This window comes from Buteo buteo, chromosome 6 (genome assembly GCF_964188355.1).
Source record: "Buteo buteo chromosome 6, bButBut1.hap1.1, whole genome shotgun sequence".
Lineage (NCBI taxonomy): Eukaryota > Metazoa > Chordata > Aves > Accipitriformes > Accipitridae > Buteo > Buteo buteo.
The window spans coordinates 13,814,946-13,832,581 of record NC_134176.1 but is presented as its reverse complement, the minus strand read 5'-3'; the positions used below and the strand labels follow the sequence as shown (position 1 = coordinate 13,832,581).

The following is a 17,636-nucleotide window of genomic DNA, read 5'->3' as shown; positions in this document are numbered from 1 at the left end:
TTTAACAAGGACAAGTAGCAGAGCAAGGCTCTTTTTGTATCAAGCTCATCTAAACCCAGGTAAGAGTAGAGTGCATGTGCAGAGCCCCATGGGACTGAAAAATAGGAATTCAAACCACTTACTTTTCCAAGATTGTTGTTTTTTCACTCCGCAGAGTGTAGACTGTGCCAAAAAATACCAAAAAAATCTCACTTATGTCTTTGCTACACTAACAGCACTCTTAAGATGAAAATTCACACACATTATTCAAAGAAAATCAATAGACTACAAGAAGGCAATCTAAAGCTTAGCCTGTCTTTATTTTTTTATCTAATTAATTTCTTACTTTGATATATATTTCAATATTTCATATGTCGTTGAAAACTATAGGATCAGTGAATGACATTTCTTCTACATACCTGCCACTTGAAATAAAGTTAAGCAACAAAGAACAAAGAATATATTCAGGAGAAAAATAGAAGAGAATCTAAGCAAAATATGGAAAAATGAGTCATTACATAAACTTATAGTATGTGCTGCACAGGAATGTAAACTAGAATCAGTCATAACTCCTCCATCCTTTCAACATCTCTGTACCTACAGCATTGAAAAATTCCTTACTTCAGGAGACTGAAGATTAAAGTAAACCTGATAAAGGAGAGAGAATATATATATACCAGCAATTAAGAAAGGTAGGTGAACTGCCCAGATAACTGTGGCATCAACAATGACATGCAATTTATCTGTATTATAAGAACTACTCCATCATAAAAAAATATTAACTGGTAGTAGGCAGCTGTGGATTTTGCAGCTTCTTAAACAACTTTCAGTTTTTACACATTACTAACAATTATTACAGGCTTGGCTGAAGCAAGCATCTAGACTACTATAATAAACAGACCCACTGGTATTCCCCTAGTTCAGAAAACATAACGCAACTGAACAATGAGAGACTACAGACTGATGTGAAGAAATGAAACATTTTTATGGACATCAGAAAATTAGAAAGAAAGCATAACTTCACAAAACAGCACTTATTAGTTACCTGTCCCAGAGAGTAGGTGAAGATTTTGCGAGCCTGCCCTGGAGAATTCTAGGTTGCCATAGGCAGGTTGGCACCCAGGAATTTCGTACCCTGCAGCATGAATAGAGGATAAACCATGGCTAGGTATGGCTCATAAGACATACGAGTGATAACCTAGCTAGATTTGCTGCATATTAGAAGGCTCTGGCATAATTTGGTACTAATTATTATTCAGGTTATCTTACTTTAAAGCAGTATTAAAACTATAAAACAAGGTGATGTTACAGCACACACATTTAGTGGTTTTCTTGTATGACTATTGTAGGTCAGAATAAGCATTTATAATTGACCTTATGATAGCTGTAAATGGGTGCTACTCCATCTATTTTACTGGAGAAGCATTTGGTCTTCAGATTTGTGAATCAAGCCCTTGTATTTTTGCATTGTAAAAACATCAGGTTAAACAAATTTATGCTTCATTGAAAGAGGGTCAGCAAAATTCCTTCTGAGCACCGTAGTGAGAACATGTTTAACAGTGTTAATTAAATCTGGGCTGAGGTTCAAGTTCCACATACCAGGTTCCATGCACATCTACCAGCAGCAGAACAATAGCTGCAAAATATTTACTGGAAATGAAAAGCACAAAGAGAACCAATGTGAGCTAGCAATATAAGCTATGAATAACACACAGCAAAAGCAGATCCAGAGCCCAGGAGAAGGCCAACGAGGCAGGCAAATTAGCAATGAGAACTGTTGCCCAACATTAGCATCAAGCAATGCTGGTAAGATTCAAAACACTCTGTTCAGTCCTTAGTCAAGCAAATTCTCACTCAAGTCAAAGGTGTTTTTTCCTGAGTAAAATCTGAGTAAGGACTGCAGTATTTGGCCACGCAGAATACCTCATACAGTATTGCTGTGTTGCTTTGCAATATCAGAAATGCAACATAACATGCCTTGAAGGATAAACTCAATAAAAGATCAGTTTTTCCTCACTCAAGGTTATTCATATTTATGAACCAGAATTTTTGCATAAGCTTTCCCTGTGGTCAGTGATTCCTACACAGGCAGAAAATCCTACCTTCCAGTATGCAATGTCAATTACCAGTGGGTACTGCAAAGTAGGGACCTTCTGGACTGTGAACACATCCTTACATACAGGACACATTTCAGGAGAAATAACTGTGCTACAGACAGCAGCAGAGGATCTCAGTGTTTATGGGAAAGGAGAACTCTGCTGAGTCTCCTGCTACTGCTGTAAGTCCACCCTGGGACTGGCTTCATGTCAAGAACTACCAGCAGCAAGATGATGCTCTGTAAGGCACTCTGAGGAAAAGCACTAAGTGAATTCCAGCATGTTACTCTAGTTGTACCACTGAGTTGTTAATTGAATAAGGAAGGAATATTTAAGTATCTTTTAACTTTTTCTGTACCACACTTGGATTAAGTATGTGAAGACACTCAGGGATGACAGAAAAAATGAGATGGTCTGAGGTTTAGGTGTTGTCATCACATGGATTTACAGCATTATTCACTTTAAAATCAAAGCGGAGGTGAGAATAAATCTCTGCAATCTGTAATACCTCGGTATTGTCAGTTCTTCAGTGAACTGTCAGTATTACTTCAGATTATGCATCTCTCAGCTTTTCTGACGTTCTCAAGCTGCAAATCTCATAATCAATAGGTGTGTGCTTATTTAATACATACCAATTCTGCAGTACTTCACTATGTATTTTCATTCTTAACTATGGGTGTCAGCAAAACAGTCCATTGTAGGAATACAGATTTGAAAATGGTCTTTACCTGGCTCTCTGTTTTGTATCTGCATATTTTTAGGTACAAAATTGTAAACTGCTCCTAAAAATCATGCCTTTGAAATCTTAATTTTGAAAAAAAATCAGCGAATTTAGCCACAGGTTTTTCCAGAACCAGTGGAGATTTCAAACCAGCGCATTTTGCATACTTCTCTGCACTTCACTGAGAAACCCTCCATAGTAGTTTTCTAATGAAATAACAAAACTTGCAAATTCTGAGATGGATTAAATGAAAATATTGGGCTTTTCAAGCCCACAAATTAATTAAATTAGGGCTTTTGGGGCACAGAAGCCATTTGAGCAAGGAGAAATCTCTGCTGTCTTCAGATCCATTACCAGCTCTCTTCCATGTAGTCTTAATCTAACCTATCTCATACCTTTTACTGATATGTAGCAAATAGCTTTGCTATAGATAATTTTAAGGCTGTGAGGTTGTGAGATGTTTTGACAGAGAGGGGAGGGGTATGAATTCTACTTTAGCTGTTTGCTCAGTGTTTTTCCTGACATATTTCAGTAGTAAGTCCCATGTAATTGCTCCATAAATGAGCTAATGCAGAGAACAGCTCTCTGCTCTAAATGTGGTGGGTCTTTCAAAAGCTTCCCAAAAGGATTTAATAACATCCTGTCTCAGATAATCAGTGTCAGTTGTAGTCAGTCTAATCACATTCTCATGTACAAGGTTGAAAAATAATTAGTAACTGCAAGTTTTATTTGCCTGATATACAAACACAAAAATTAATTTGTCAGCTTCTGCAATTTACATGGGATATTGTTTTATCATTGGCAAATCAGAAATCAGCAAAACACACATACATTTTTGTCTAAAGCAACTGTAAATTTTAAAGGAAACAAAATGGAAAAAGCTCCCAGTCCTGTTACTGTTTTGTTTCCTTTCTGAAACAACAGTTGTAAGAAAATTGTAAGTATTGAAAATAATAAACAAGCCTATTTAAAAAGAATCTTGTATAGTCACCATATACATATAGTAGTTTACTACAGGAAAAATGTCAGTCCCCAAAACTTGATGATAAAGTATTTCAGATTATCAGATTTTAAAATGACTTTTTATTATGCTGTAGCATGATAAAGTAACTCATTTTCCTCTTCTTTCTACAGAGCTCCCTTATCCCTCACTGATGTGATTGAGAGCGACTCCAATGTCAAGTGAGGTTTGAATTTGGGCATACTGTTGTAATAGTCTGTGTTTCCTTGTCTTATCCTGGAATATGCAGTATGTTACTTCATATATTGTCTGTGGCTCATCTGACAATAATCACAGAGGATATTTACAGACCTATAGCCAATTTAAAAAAAAAAAAAAAAAAAGGTGAATTTCTCAGTGAAACACGATCAACACTTTATTTCACCGTCTAGAGAAGAACAACTAACAATTCCTCAGTTTTGGTGGCAGATGGTGATTGATTGGCTGTTCCTGGAGCAGAGTCATACAGACCGCTTTGTCTGTTTAAGAAATACTCTTATGAATAAAATAAACACAATGCCCCTTATGGTCCCCTCTCCATATATCATAGGTGAGTAAAATTTATAGCATCTGATATGTATAAAGATCCCTGGTTCATGTACTACTCCTCAGAAACACTGCTCTTTATATGGTAGGTGTATTGGGTTTGCATGGCAAGGTTTTCGTAGTGGGGGGGCTACAGGGGTGGCTTCTGTGAGAAGGTGCTAGAAGCTTCCCCTACGTCTGACAGAGCCAATGCCAGCCGGCTCCAAGACGGACCCACCGCTGGCCAAAGCCGAGCCCATCAGTGATGGTGGTAGCGCCTCTGGAATAACGGATTTAAGAAGGGAAAAAAACCTTGTGCAACAGAAACGGCAGCTGGAGAGAGGAGTGAGAACATGTGAGAGAAACAACCCTGCAGACCCCCAGGTCAGTGAAGAAGGAGGGGGAGGAGATGCTCCAGGCGCTGAAGGAAAGATTCCCCTGCAGCCCGTGGGGAAGACCATGGTGAGGCAGGCTGTCCCCCTGCAGCCCAGGGAGGTCCACGGGGGAGCAGATCTCCACCTGCAGCCCAGGGAGGACCCCACGCCGGAGCAGGTGGGTGCCCGAAGGAGGCTGTGACCTCTTGGGAAGCCTGTGCTGGAGCAGGCTCCTGGCAGTACCTGTGGCCTCATGGAGAGAGGAGTCCACGCTGGAGCAGGTTTTCTGGCAGGACTTGTGACCCTGGGGGGGACCCACGCTGGAGCAGTTTGTGCCTGAAGGACTGCAGCCCGTGGAAAGGATCTGCACTGGAGCAGTTCATGAGGAACTGCAGCCTGTGGGAAGGACCCATGTTGGAGAAGCTCATGGAGGACTGTCTCCCGTGGGAGGGACCCCAGGCTGGAGCAGGGGAAGAGTGAGGGGTCCTACCCCGAGGAGGAAGGAGCAGCAGAGACAATGTGTGATGAACTGACCACAACCCCCATTCCCTGTCCCCCTGCGCTGCTGTGGGGAAGGGGGCAGAGAAAATCAGGATTGAAGTTGTGCCTGGGAAGAAGGGAGGGGTGGGGGGAAGGTGTTTTAAGATTTGGTTTTATCTCTCATTACCCTACTCTGATTTGATTGGTAATAAATTAAATAATTTTCCCAAGTCGAGTCTGTTTTGCCTGTGATGGTAATTGATGATTGATCTCCCTGCACTTATCTCAACCCAAGAGCATTCCATTGTATTTTCTCTCCCCTGCCCAGCTGAGGAGGGGGAGTGATAGAGTGGCTTTGGTGGGCACCTGGGATCCAGCCAGGGTCAACCCACCACAGTAGGATACACATGGTTATTTTACAAATGCCAATGCAAATATGAATGATTTTTGTGAAATAATGTCTTTTTCAGAAGTTGGAGAATTTCATGGTTCCTCCACTTGTGAGTGGTGGACTTAGTGAATAGACCTCAGCAGTCTCTAAGCACAAGCCACCCCAAATCTTGCACCTGTTAAAGAGAGAAGGATTTTCTGTAGAGCAGGAAAGAATGTGTCCCGGTTTGATTTTACCTTAAACTCAGTGCTCTTTAAGACCTGAAGGGGATCTGAAAGTCACCCTTAAACTGGGTTGTGCTATTATGGTCTCTATACTTGCCCAATCTAGCCCTATTTTACCCCAGTATGAAGAAGTTAAACACAAGAACTGCTATTTTTGCCTCTATTAACACCATGCAGCTATTTTAAGGGCACGCTTTTATAAACATTAATAACCCCTCATGAAACATTGACAGAGCAAGCTGCAAGAACCGCAGGGATGCCTTGGAACATACTGTCACGACTCTACCTCCACATCCCGTCCTCACTGAAGAGGCACGTGGCAGTGATGCTGATTTAACATCACAGACTTGCAAGATACTGTCAGCTGTGCTTGCTACCTACTTTCCTACCAGTCATGCCAATGTAGGTAACTGGCTGTCATCTCCACGGAACAAAGGCTGGAGCTAATAAAAATGTCAAACAATCCATTTTCTGTGAGGGGGTGGCAGTTCTATTCCTGGAGTTACCCAGAACTATCTATGACCACAGGATTAAATAATGTAAAACTGCTGCAGGGACTGCAACAATATATCTTAATAAATATTTTATATATAATTCCCTAATTGAAAAACAGGGTCCTATGGAACCATGCATCCCCCCAGATTAGGGTAGTCTGTGGGGACTGGACCAGTAGCTTCACAGTGCGGACACAAATGCTAACAGAGTACCTGGGAATATAAGAAGGCTGGGAATGTCCATTGAGCAGAAAAGGGGGGAAGATGAGGGCACCCATTATCAGTGAAGTTAATACCCATTTTCTGATAGTATAGAAATACAGAGATGTTGCTCTGTGAACTCAGTTTAATACATTTTAGGAGAGTGTGTTGCACTGGCAAAAGGCCTGCTGGCTTGGGCACGTCTCAGTATCTTTCTGATGAGGCACAAAAATCCATCCTTCTTCCTCATGCCATTTCTTGCCTTTTTTTGCCCTACTCTTCTAACAAGCTCCTGCCATGGCTTCTCTTCATCTCCAGCTTTGCCCATCTGTGCAATTCCCATCTAATATGTTTCTGATTTGGCCACTGGCTCTTCTTGGTGCATCAGCTGCTGTAATGCTGAAGGTGAAAGACCACTTCCATGTCACCTCTTGGTGACACTTCCAGGCACTACAGCAAGCTTCATCTGCCTGGAAGAATTAGGAAGGAATTGTTGTTCAGTCCTGAAACTCTGGGATCAAGAACATTAACTGATATTGAACCTATATGAGATTTAGTTGCCAAACTAATATGTCTCTGTTAAAGAGCTACAATCCATTTTTTTTCAGATGCTTTTGAAGTGTGCAACTTTGAATGTTTATAAAAATCATAGAATCATAGATTCATAGAGTGGTTTGGGTTGGAACAACCCTTTAAAGGTCGTCTAGTTCCAACCCCCCTGCCATGGGCAGGGACCCCTTCCACTAGAGCAGCTTGCTCTAAGCCCCATCCAACCTGGCCTTGGACACTTCCAGGGATGGGGCATCCACAACTTCTGTGGGCAACCTGTTCCAGTGCCTCACCACCCTCACAGTGAAGAACTTCTTCCTTACAACTAATCTAAATCTACCCTCTTTCAGCTTAAAGCCAATACCCCTTGTCCTATCACTACATGCCCTTGTAAAAAGTCCCTCTCCAGCTTTCTTGTAAGCCCCCTTCAGGTACTGGAAGGCTGCTGTTAGGTCTCCCTGGAGCCTTCTCTTCCCAGGCTGAACAACCCCAACTCTTTCAGCCTTTCTTCACAGGAGAGGTGCTCCAGCCCTCTGATGGTCTTTGTGGCGCTCCTCTGGACTCGCTCCAACAGGTCCATGTCCTTTATATGTTGGGGGTCCCAGAGCTACACACAGTACTCCAGGTGGGGTCTTACCAGAGCACGGTAGAGGGGGAGAATCACCTCCCTCGACCTGCTGGTCATGCTTCTTTTGATGCAGCCCAGGATATGGTTGGCTTTCTGGGCTGCAAATGCACATTGCTGGGTCATGTTGAGCTTCTCGTCAACCAACACCCCCAAGTCATTTGCCGCAGGGCTGCTCTCAATCCATTCATCGCCCAGCCTGTATTTGTGCTTGGGATTGCCCTGACCCATGTGCAGGACCTTGCACTTGGCCTTGTTGAACTTCATGAGTTTCACACAGGCCCACCTCTCAAGCCTGTCAAGGTCCCTCTGGATGGCATCCCTTCCCTCCAGCGTGTCGACCACAGCACACAGCTTGGTGTCATCAGCAAACTCGCTGAGGGTGCACTCGATCCCACTGTCCATGTCACCGACAAAGATGTTAAACAGCGCCGGTCCCAGTACCGACCCCTGAGGAACGCCACTCAGCACTGCTCTCCACGCCGACATCGAGCCATTGACCGCAACTCTTTTGAGTGCGGCCATCCAGCCAATTCCCTATCCACCGAGTGGTCCATCCATCAAATCCATGTCTCTCCAATTTAGAGAAAAAGCTGTGGTACGGGACAGTGTCAAATGACGTCCATTGCAATTCTCTTATCCACCAATGCTGTAACCTCATCATAGAAGGCCACCAGATTTGTCAGGCACGATTTGCCCTTAGTGAAGCCACGTTGGCTGTCACTAATCACCTCCTTATTTTCCATGTGCCTTAGCATAGTTTCCGTGAGGATCTGTTCCATGATCTTGCTGGGCACAGAGGGGAGACTGACTGGCCTGCAGTTCCCATGGCCTTCCTTTTTCCCCCTTTTTAAAAATGGGCGTTATTTTTCCCCTTTTCCAGTTAGTGGGAACTTTACTGGACTGCCATGACTTCTCAAATATAATGGATAGTGGCTTAGCCACTTTAATTGCTAGTTCCCTCAGGACCCGCAGATGCAACTCATCAGGTCCCACAGATGCATCTCATCAGGTCCCATGGACTTGTGCACCTTCAGGTTCCTTAGATGGTCTCGAACCTGATTTCCTATGGTGGGAAGTTCTTCATTCTCCCAGTCCCTGCCTTTGCCTTCTGTGACTTGGGCAGTGTGGCTGGAGCACTTGCTGGTGAAGACTGAGGCAAAAAAGTCATTGAGTACAAGAGGCCAAAGTCTGCTCTCCTGAAGCCCAGGTTAGCAAGCTTGCTGTGTGCCCTCCTCACTACCCTAAGGATCTTGAATTCCACCATATCATGGTCACTGTAGCCAAGGCTGCCCTTGAGCTTCGCATTCCTGACCAGCCCCTCCTTGCTGGTGAGAACAAAGTCCAGCACAGCACCTCTCCTCCTTGGCTCCTCCATGACTTGGAGAAGGAAGTTATCATCAATGGATTCCAGAAACCTCCTGGATTGCTTATACCCTGCTGTGTTGTCCCTCCAACAGATACCAGGGTGGTTGAAGTCCCCCCTGAGGATGACCAGGGCTTGTGAAGGTGAGTCTGCTCCTATCTGTCTATAGAGGGCCTCATCAGATCCGTCTTCCTGGTCAGATGACCTGTAGCAGACCCCCACTATAATGTCACCTGTACTTGCCCTCCCTTTAAACCTGACCCATAGGCTGTTGGTCAGCTCCTCATCCATCCCCAGGCAGAGCTCCATGCACTCCAGCTGGTCCTTGACACAGAGGGCGCCAGCCCCCCCTCATCCCCCCTGCCTGTCCTTCCTAAAGAGCCTGTGTCCTTCCACTCCAACACTCCAGTCGTAGCAGCCATCCCACCATGCCAATACAATTATAGCCCTACAGGCATGTGCATGTCTCTAACTCCTCTTGTTTATTCCCCATGCTATGTGCATTTGCATAGAGGCATTTAAGTTGGGCTCCCAATGAAGCTGACTTACTGGCTGGAGTGGATGGAATTCCTTTGTGCTGCTCTTCAGGTGCTCTCCTGCTGACCTGTGATCCCTCTCCAGGGTCTGAGCATCTATTGCTGCACTGGCATCAAACTGGTAGGAGTGGGATGGATTGAGGTTCCTCTCCACCAGCAACTTTAATTCAAAGCTCTCTTTACCAGTTTGGCAAGCCTATGCTTGTTATAGCACAGATTCTTGACACTCTGGAAGGCTCCTTGGAGTATGTTAGGTCCCAGCTCCAAAGCAGGCAGGTTGAGGGCTTCTTAACAACAAAAAAAATCATTGGCTATTTTTTTGCTATGAGTAAACCCACATTTTTTTCCTTAGTTATATTTTCAGAAATGTCTAAGGCATTTTATCATAAAAATATGGCATGCAATATTCCAGTTGATATAGTTAAGATTTTGCAAAACATTAAGCAGTCTGTCAGTGGAAAATTTTGGGTGACCTCAGAGACCAGTAATGCTACTGGGTCACCATATCTATCTTACCTAGCTGTTTATCTGTCTATATTTATCAAGCCATGTGGGCAGCCTTTTGTAGAGTAAGTGTGTATGTATATGCACACACACATGTATATGTATGTATATTCTTTAAATCCACTAACTATTTTCAGAAAATGTATGTGGTAAATAGTATATAAACTCTTCAGAGTTAAACTTCCATGCTCAGAATATAAATATGTGAATGAATAATTATCACTGTATTAGCCATGTTGACAGAGCAGTTGTGGTAGGATTGGAGCTACTTGCAATGTTTGATTTTATTTGTTGATGCCTTCAAATACTTGTGTAGCCAAAACACAAATTACATTTCATTCAGACACAAGGCAGTTGGTTCAATACAGGTGTATCAACAAAACATAAGGATTTATGACTAAATGAATTGATGAACTTTCTGCTCTCAAGATCCTAAGACGCCATACCCTTTGTGAATAATGGCACAGGAGACAGCATGAGCTAATCAGTTTTACATAAATTTCTAATAATTAACAACTGGTTTAAGCTCTCAAAAGAATTTGTGGAAACAGACCACATTTTTCCAAACTTTTGCTAGCTTTACTGCATTAAGTGGGTGCTCTAGTTTGCATATGAATATCCACCATTGGCTTCAATCTAGTTAGGTATTACAACAAAATCCAAGACTGTGAGAAGCTTTGCAAGCTTGGCGATCTCTTCTCTCGGTATCACTGTGGCATTTTATTGTGGGTATATGACTTCATATTTTGTCAGTCTTTAAATGCATGAAATATACTAACTGATCTGAAATTTAACAGCTGGCTGAGTACAATTTTACTGATGATTAGATTTGGGGGAAGAGAAACAGGTGCAGAAACACTCCCTCCTGCAACTACAGAAAAATATGATAGGAATTAGTCATTCAGTATCTGCATGGAAATAATCACAAATTGTTAATAATATTTCATTTTGAGTCTCCTACTTGGGAAGCTGATCATCTGCATATTGTGAAAAGCATTAGCTAGCTTTACTGTCTTGTAGCTTATAAACTGTTTCTATAGAATAAAAACAGTCACTGTTTTCAGGGTTATAAATCATCTTTGCAATATAATTCAATGACAGCTAATAGTGTGTATACTGCTTAAATGCATTTTGTTATTTCCTGTGGGAAGCAATAGCCATAAATGCCAAAATATACCTGTTGTCTGTAGGCATTTCCCATTGGAACTATACTTGCTTATATATTTTATATGTCTCATGAACTTTCAGTACTAGTAATGGTTCTCCAATGCTGTCAGTGATAACATCCAACAGCTTACCTTAGGCGTTTATTTTGATGATGAGTTTTTGTATAATGGCAAGACTCAGTTTTCATGCAAATGGTTTTCCACATGCAAGAAAACAAATATCAGACTGACCTAAGGGCTGTCCTTTCCTCCATTTCCCTTGGGATCTTTTCTTCAAGTAGCTGAATAAGTGTTGTTTCTAATGTAATTAGGCCATCGTGAATCATTTCTCCCTACTTTTTCTCTATCATGCTTTGCTCCAGTGTCCCAGCAGCAGATCCATTTTTTGCCCTTTTTTATGGTTTGACTTCAGGCAATCTTTACAAAGCTCCAGCTGCCCCCTCTGAGTGCACATAACAAAGCTTTGTTTCAGCATGAACATTATATGGTAGCTGGCAGTATGTATCCGGCCAAGAAGACTTCTGTGTCTAGAAGTGAATTTTAACAATCTTAATGAGACAAATTTGGAAAGATGTTTTGGTTTCCTAATATGGAATATTAGGAAGCTTAAGGTATCAGGTGCATAAATTAGTAACACTATAAAAGCTACCTTGTAAATCCTTTATTGCCAGTGTAATTCTCCATTTTTCCCATTTTTTCCACAGTCTTCCTTGGAGTGTCTAAGTTTGGGAGCTTTGGATAATCACTGACTCAATTTGTCATCTAGGAATGGACTACGTGAAAGGACTTTTTTAAATATATGGATGTATTTACTGCAGACATCAACTGTGCTTGTATTTATATTTCATACCTTTTCCAAAATCTGCTATGACATTTTTAAATGGGCATGTGAATGTGTGAATAAAAACATACTGAATATAGAGTAGGATTAACTTTACTGAGAATAGCAGCTCTTTTGTGCAAAGACTGGTCTGTGCTTGCACGGTTCCAGCAATCCATGCCTGCTGCCTCCAGAGAATCTGAAAGAACTAATCATTACAAGACATCGCTTTAAAATGGCACGTTTTACATGGTAAGTATAGTAAAGCTAACATTTAAGACTGAAATGTACTCCTTTCACCCCAAAGAGTTATCCTATATTATATATGATAGCTCGATAACTTTCATTTACTCACTGAATACATAGGCTAAAGATCTGTTTTCTAAGCAGCTCCAGTAAACTACTGTGTGAGGTGTTTCAGCAAGAGAGGGAAGTGCTGGTGTGCCGCGGAAAGGGCAGTGATGTCTTTCTGGGAACAATATGCAGAATCCCAGTCACCCATTTTCAAGAGAGGGATTCAATCCTGAAGAGATGCACGGAAAAGGCTTTTTCTGAGACTTAAGAGGCATCTTAGAAAACAAACTCAAAAGCAAAACTGTTAGAAGATGGAGTATCTGGTTGCCTGTAACTGCAGAGAACTGTTCCAAAATGTCCAGGTTCCTAAATGTCTTTTTTTTTCCTTAATTGCTTTTTCACAAAAAGGCTATTGTCCATAGATTTATTGTAACAATGGATTTCAGCGCTTCCAAATCTTACTCCCTTCAGTGTTCAGTGACATTCAAGTAAATTGGTCCTTGTGGGAGAACAGAACCAGGCACCAGCTCAGTACTGCCAATGATGGGAGTGAGAAATTGAAGAAATCTCATTGAGAAAGCCAGTTTTACCTTTCAGAAATTGATGCAGCTAATGAATTTGTCATTTGATCTCTGCTAGCAATGCATTTATCAGTCCAACACTTTCACGTGTTTATAATACAAATGCACTGCAACAGAGCAGTTGTATTTTCAATTAAGAATACTATGATTACAGAGGTGATATCTAGAGCAACATTCCCAGGAGATGCTTCCAGGCGGCTTAAAATCAATAGAAATTATGAGTATTTTACATCTCTTCAGATTTGGTTTTGGTTTGTCTATATAACCCTTATCTTGTACCCCTGAAGAGCATGGGTGCTTTCACTGTGGGTAGATTTCTACGTTCCTTTTGCTGAGAAAATTAAGCACTGATCTGCTTCAGAAATCTGCTCAGTGGAGAATTGGTAAATATGCATGTAAACAACTGCCCTAGAGTATAAACTGAGCTATTTTCATGTTGTAGTGTGGTAGGTTAGAAGAAGAAATTAATTAAAAAAAGAGAGACTAGATTTCAGGTCAGAAATTGTTTTTCTTTTTCTGTCTGCTCAGAAACCCAGTTGAGTCCTCCTCTCCTGCCTGTCACTCTAGATTTAGATTATTTTTGCTAAATTCTGCTCTTAGTGAAGAAGTTATTAATCACTGACTGTACCTCTGATGAAATAATTCACTGGAATTGCCTGGGCTGGTTGGCATGGAGTTTATCTCTTGTATATCCATACAGGTTCTCTCAGTCCATCTTGCACTCTGTAGGGCTATTTGAAATTGATTCTTTCTGGTTTTATGTGTCTTCCATTATAAAGAACAGATTTTCTGTTGTCTTAGGGTATACTACATTCATTTTGAAGACACTTATCTATGCCAGGCACTGTTACATTGGACTCTTGGGTATGTCAGATAAACAATATGGCTCCCAATGTACAGAAAATCAGCTCACTTCTCTGTCACTTGACTTGCTCTCCTACCCTTTTCCCTCCTCATCCATTTAAAGTATGAGTTCATTGAGGGAGAGGAAATCTCTTAGGATTTTGGGAGAACAGCTTGCAGTATAATGAATCTTTATTGCAGGATGGGACTTCGAGCAATGTAGTAAATAGAAAATGAGAGGAGGATTCTTGTGGGATCACTTGAGTGGAGGGTCTTTTGAGAAATCAAGAAAAAGGCGAGAAAGAACAATATCTGTGGGATGGCAGTCCTTGAGATTTATTAAAAACATCCCAATACTTTCAGACTTGTTTGGGGTTAAATTTCGGATTAGCTAACTGGAAGAGTTGAAAACTATTTCATTACCCCAAATGCCATTTTAAACCAGACGAGTATCAATGAAAAAGTTGAATCCAAAATAATGCAGGAACCAGAGCAGGCTCAGAGGTAAAGAAAACACAGAATTTCACACCCCCGTGGATGAGCCATAACTGCTCCTTCTTCAAGAGGGGTGAGCAAGGATTTTTAGCTTACTCACAGCATCCTTTCCTTCGGCCATAGCAGTGGCAGGTCTCTGGCAGAGGCAAAGCAGGCAGCTGTCCCAGCAACTGCATACTTTGTCTATGTCTAGAGCTGGCTCTGCAAATCCCATTCCATTTGTTTCAGGGCTTGAATCATATACTATACCTGGCGCAAGGCCCATTCTATGCTTTGAAAGTGCTTTGGGGAAAAAAAAAAAAAGTGCTGCAAAACAAAATTGCCAGGTGTGAGCAATCAAAGCACAATTAAATCTATTATGAATGGAATGAATTATCTCCTTAAAAAAAATATTAGCTGTTGTGGAACGTGTCTCATTTAGCAATTAAAAAATGCATATGTTCAGGTGAGTCTTATTACTGCTTGGCTAACTCCTGTCATGTGCTTCTTCATACTTTCTTTTGCCAGAACTGGCTGTGTTGCAGAAAACAGTCTTCATCCAGATGTACATCAGTGAGTCACAGGCACGAGACTGCTTTATTCAGTATAGACAATGTCTAACTATGATAACAGCAAACTAATGGATACTTTTAAAACCAGAGAGATATAAATGCAGAATGCATAATGGTGAGAATTCAATGACATGAAATACACCTCTCAAAGGGAGGGCATTGAGGATTAAAGGTGAGACAGGCTCTGAAGTAGTACTTGGCTGAAGTCCAGATCATGTTTTCAAGACATGAATACAGAAAGGTTATTCTCTCTAACCAGTCTCACAGACACCTACATTTGGGATTCTGGAGTGCCCTGGGAGGTTGGACAGACACTGAGTTGCCTGGGGCTGAGCAGCTGGGCTCCCCAGCACTACTGTGATTCCTCTGCCAGGCAAGAGGTACAGGACCATGGGGGAGCCTGACCCATGCACCTAACCCATAGGGACGGGCAGTACAGAGTTAGCACAGAGCCCAGCAGCTGTGATCTTTTTTTAAGAACCCAGTGGTGACAGTGTATATCCTACACTTCTGGTGATTTGAGCACCAAATTAAAAAAAAAAAAAAAAAGGCTCTGTAGCTCTTGTTTCCTTGACTGTATGGTATTTCTTTCTTCAGCTGTTTAAGGACTCAGGGCTCCTTATTGAGGTGGTCTGAAAGTCCCCTCTGGACCCAGGGATCTCTTCTTGAGGCAATGCAGTGCCTGTATTTTATGCCCGGATTATGATTTGACTGAGATACCAGAAGAGCAAGCGTGACTTTAGGTGCAGTACACTAACGCTAACTAGGCTGTGCAAATAATTGACATTCCTTTGGATCTGACTGCCAAGTGTAACCGCTGCCTAATTGGGCCTGAGGTTTGTAACAGTGTTAACTTGTTACAGTACAAACATGGAAGCCAGAAGGTCTGATCTGGTAGCTGATCCCCTCAAACAAAATCAAAACATGTGCAGAAAGCCAGGGAGGCAGAATTTCCAGTATGATAATGGGGTCAAGACACATGGAAATCTGGTTCCTACTTGTGCAAGCTTTATTGGCCATAAACAATTAGAATCAAATTCCCATCTCAGCCAAAGGATAGCATTGTAATACCTCCCTAATGTATACTGAGGCTCTGGGCCAGTCCTGGAGGAGTTGAAAGAGTATCATGTGGCCCATATAGCCAAATCTTTTAGGGATGCAGAGGTCAAGTGAGCCTAATAGCAGACTGTACTCCCTTCACTCTCATGTAATTCTAGATCCTCTAACTTTCCCATGGTTCCTGCTAGAAGGTATCATCTCCTTTGCCAGAATGTGCTACTGCTTAGTAGCAGAGCAATGGGTTTTGTCTCTTTGCAAAATATCAGCTTCAGGCTCCTGCCAGTTCCAGACCAGAGCTGCAGTCTCTTGGCTCCTACAAGCACAAAAGGTACTGTATTAAACCAGGGTAGATTAAAAGGTTGTCTCTAGGTAAAATAACTACTTTGCTTGACTTTTGAACTGGGGAAAGCATCATGCCTGATAAACAGACACCACAACTCAGCTAATGAAAATGACAGGGATTGGGTAGCACTAGATCAGCAGATAAGCAGTCCTCCCTGACCCGGATCAAGCTGGGTGGTATTTGCAGAAGATGGTGACTACGTAATAATGTTATAGGCTGCAAGGGACCCCTGGGAATGCGAGATGAGAGATGTTTGTGGGAGAAAGAAGCACTAAATAAGTTGAATGACTCTAGGGCCATGTTTAAGGCAGTTCAGGTGTGAAAACAGTAAGTCCTCAAATATTAGATAGTTGATTCACAACAGTTTCGGTTTTCTTTTTGCTGTGACATGTTCTCTTTGCTTTATAGAAAGAAAATTTGGGGAGCTGAAGGGCTACATCCCCTCAGCTTCATTGGTCTTGCTTGTACATTGCTCATTCCTAACCTGCCCGTGATTTCCTCTGCATAATAATAACTGAGAGTATAAAATTAAGAGAGGTTTAACTTTCTCATGTCCTTGTATTGCATAGGTACAGCACAAGATCACAGAAAGAACTGAAATTGCTGTTCTGTCTGAACAGTAGCTATTCTGCAGGAAGGGTGACAACCTTGACTATCACCAGAGGCTGCTGCTCTGACTCACCGCTCACCACTGCACCACTGTACTGGTGAACATCTGAGCTGTTGGTATTAGAATTCAGAATTTTTTTACAACATATTTGTCTCTATTTTTCTTTCTCTGAGCATAGCTCAACAGTGCATCTTGTTAGCTATTTCAGCAGCTACTAGTCACTCTATCCATCCTCTTTTGGAAAGAAGCTGCACTCTTCCACTGTTGCTGGAAGGCTTAGTCTTGATCCTGGCAGCTGTTTTACACCTTTAGATGAGCAATCTTCTTGAATACTCACAAGACTATCCAGATAAGGTCTTTATATCTTGTTCTGACAGAATTTTTTCTTCCTGACTCCCTCCTTTGCAAAGTGTATTTCTGCATCACCTCTGAACTTCCTACTGGCAACTACTTCTTTGCTGAGAAGTGACATCCTTTCACGGTCTAACGCCCAGTATCATCTTGTTCCTGTCTTGTTTTCATGTAATCTACTTCTAACAGCTCCAGACATCTTGGCAGGAGGGCCGAAGCATACTCACTATCTGTATTTCTTGGCCTTTTTCTGATAAGACTTCGAGTTCCCCTGCTCCCTATGGACCCTTGAATGAACACTGAAGGGGAATGCAAAATCCTACTCTCTCCCTTGCTGTGTTCAAGTGCAACAGGAATGGCAGTTCCTGCGCTCCTGGGAATACAGACATGCTAAACTGCATAGCAAGAGGGTGGAAGGGTATGGGGCCAGCCCTGTCCTCTGTCAGCATCTCTGGCCA

The 17,636-nt window shown here is 42.0% G+C and overlaps 1 protein-coding gene across 1 annotated transcript in view; it reads right to left on the bottom strand.

Annotated features, from left to right (window-relative positions):
* The window catches only part of BEGAIN (brain enriched guanylate kinase associated), a 153,218-nt gene that overhangs the window by 76,239 nt on the left and 59,343 nt on the right, over positions 1–17,636 (bottom strand). The window contains exon 3 of the mRNA XM_075031060.1: positions 1,025–1,114. Within this exon, the coding sequence (XP_074887161.1) occupies positions 1,025–1,114 (90 nt within the window). The remainder of the gene's footprint in view (positions 1–1,024; positions 1,115–17,636) is intronic.